At 34.0% G+C, this 2,500-nt stretch overlaps 1 protein-coding gene across 3 annotated transcripts in view; it reads right to left on the reverse strand.

Annotated features, from left to right (window-relative positions):
• The window catches only part of fgf12b (fibroblast growth factor 12b), a 75,014-nt gene that overhangs the window by 53,983 nt on the left and 18,531 nt on the right, over positions 1 to 2,500 (reverse strand). The window contains exon 1 of one of the 3 annotated variants that reach the window (XM_067451398.1): positions 1,083 to 1,479. The exons of the other annotated variants lie outside the window; for them this stretch is intronic. Coding sequence (XP_067307499.1) covers positions 1,083 to 1,173 — 91 coding nt within the window. The 5' untranslated portion in view covers positions 1,174 to 1,479. Of the gene's footprint in view, positions 1 to 1,082; positions 1,480 to 2,500 lie in introns of those variants that run through there. 3 annotated transcript variants of the gene reach the window in all.

A 2,500-nucleotide genomic window follows, 5' to 3' on the forward strand; every position in this document is an offset into this window, starting at 1 on the left:
TTTCATAATGACGTCAAATTATGACACTAAATCATATTCATGATGAAGTCATAATTATGAGATGAAAAGTCTAAATTATTCTTAAAGTTGAAATGATGACACTGAATGATATTTATGAAAATGCATAATTATGACAGTCAAGATGACATGAAAAGACAAAATTATTACTTAAATTATGACATACTGTCAAAATGAATCATGATTTGTCAATTTCAAGTTTATATTTCATAATGTTGGCTTTCTTGTCGTAATGACGACAAATTATGGCAAAGTTGAAATTGTGAGATACTAATTCATTTTAGTTGAAAAGTAATAATGACACAAAATTCATAACAGAAAGGAAATTTTATCATCATAATTTTGACTTTTTGTCCTGACATCAAATTATGACATGTCAAGTTGAAAGATTAGGACACATTAAGTCATAATTAAACCATAAAAAGTATAGAAATGCAAGTTAATTTAAGCAAGTCATATTTTTATGTCATAATTATGGCATAATATCATAATTTTAAACTTTTATCTCATAATTTCAACTTTTTATCCCACTAACCATAATTAAGATTTACCAAAAGCATGATTTTTTCTAAATAAACGTTCATGTATTGATACAAAGTGAATACCAGAAGTGTGAAATATATAATATGTAGCATAATATGTGAGTGTGTTTGTGTGTGTGCTTGTTTTTGTGACATATGAGGACACAAATGTGTGTAATGCCATGGGTATGACACAGGTATTACAGGAGAGGGTGAAATATGAGGACATTACCCATGTCCCCACTTTACAAAAGGCTTATATGTGTGTGTGTGTGTGTGTGTGTGTGTGTGTGTGTGTGTGTGTGTGTGTGTGTGTGTGTGTGTGTGTGTGTGTGTGTGTGTGTAGGTTTAGGGGCAGGGGCAGTGTAAGGGGATAGAAAATACGGTTTGTACAGTATAAAAACCATTACGCCTATGGAATGTCCCCATATGTCACAAAAACAAACACGTGTGTGTGTGTGTGTGTGTGTGTGTGTGTGTGTGTGTGTGTGTGTGTGTGTGTGTGTGTGTGTGTGTGTGGCGCTTGTTCCTGCAGTGTCTCACCGGTGTCGGTGCTGTTCGGCTCGGTTCTCTGCGCACACAGACACCGCAGCATGTGCGCTCCTTTCTGCCGGAGCAGCCGCGCAATCCTCATCGCAGAGTCCCGCCAAAATCCCGCGACCCGACCGTTCACACACGCACCTTCATCATCATCATCATTGTCATCATCATCATCATGAAGGTTTCACGCGCGCGCTCCGGTGCCGGAGACAAAAGACTTCCACGCGCTACAGCGGCGCATCCTCGCGAGGCTTCACACGGTAACAGCGACAATAACCGTTATTCCTCCCGGTGAGCATCGTGATGAGCTAATGACCGTTATTCATGCCGTTATTATGCGTGGGGCGCGAGGGAAGACGCCGAACACCCACACACACACACACACAGTCACACACACACACTGGCGCGTATAGTCGTGGGCGACGACGTCACGGGGGGCTCGCTGACGTCATCTCATTGACATATATTGTTTTTAAATCAGGCTAATTATATTGTATACCCTTACAGAAGCCTTATATGATTTTAATTAAGACATAATATTTACACTTTTAAAAAAAATACAACCGAGGACCTTAGAAATGTAAAACAACTTATATATCATAACTTATATGTAGAATATATTGTTAGGTTTACTTGATTATCGACACATTATTGTTTATTGCCAAATATGATGATCAGGCGTTTGAGGAAGGTTTGTTTGTTCATCTGTCAATCAATGGACAAATAATATTTTCAGTGTAAATAAAGATTATTGAAGTACACACAAATTTCATTTCATTTTCTACAAGAAAGTACAATTTTGACTTATCACATCATGTTTACTTTTTTGTCATAATGACATCAAATTATGGCATACTAAATCATATTTATGAGATGAAAAGTCTTAATTATGAAATACTAAGTAAAAATTATGAGATGAAAAGTTGAAATAATGACAGATTTGATCATAATTATTACATTTTGTCATAAAGATGTCAAATAATGACACACTAAGTTAAAATGATGGCATACTAAATCATATTTATTATGAAGTCATAATAATGATTTAAAATTATGAGATGAAAAGTCAAAACTATGACATAAATTTGATCATAATTATTACTTTTTGTCATGATGTAAAATTAGGACACACTTAAGTTAAAATGATGACATACTAAATCATATTTATTATGATGTCATAATTAAAATTGTGAGATGAAACCACAATTTTGACATACTAAATCATATTTGAGTTGTAAAGTCAGAATTATTACTTAAATTTTAAATGACAAAAATATTACAGAAAGAGAATATCAACTTTTAATCTCATTTTGTTTTGTTTATTGTCATAATGACATCAGATTATGACATACTAAATCCTATTTATGATTTATGATTGAAAAGTCAAAATTTTGATGTCAATTTTGACTTTTTTGTCGTAA

Source organism: Pseudorasbora parva, chromosome 8, assembly GCF_024679245.1.
Source record: "Pseudorasbora parva isolate DD20220531a chromosome 8, ASM2467924v1, whole genome shotgun sequence".
NCBI lineage: Eukaryota > Metazoa > Chordata > Actinopteri > Cypriniformes > Gobionidae > Pseudorasbora > Pseudorasbora parva.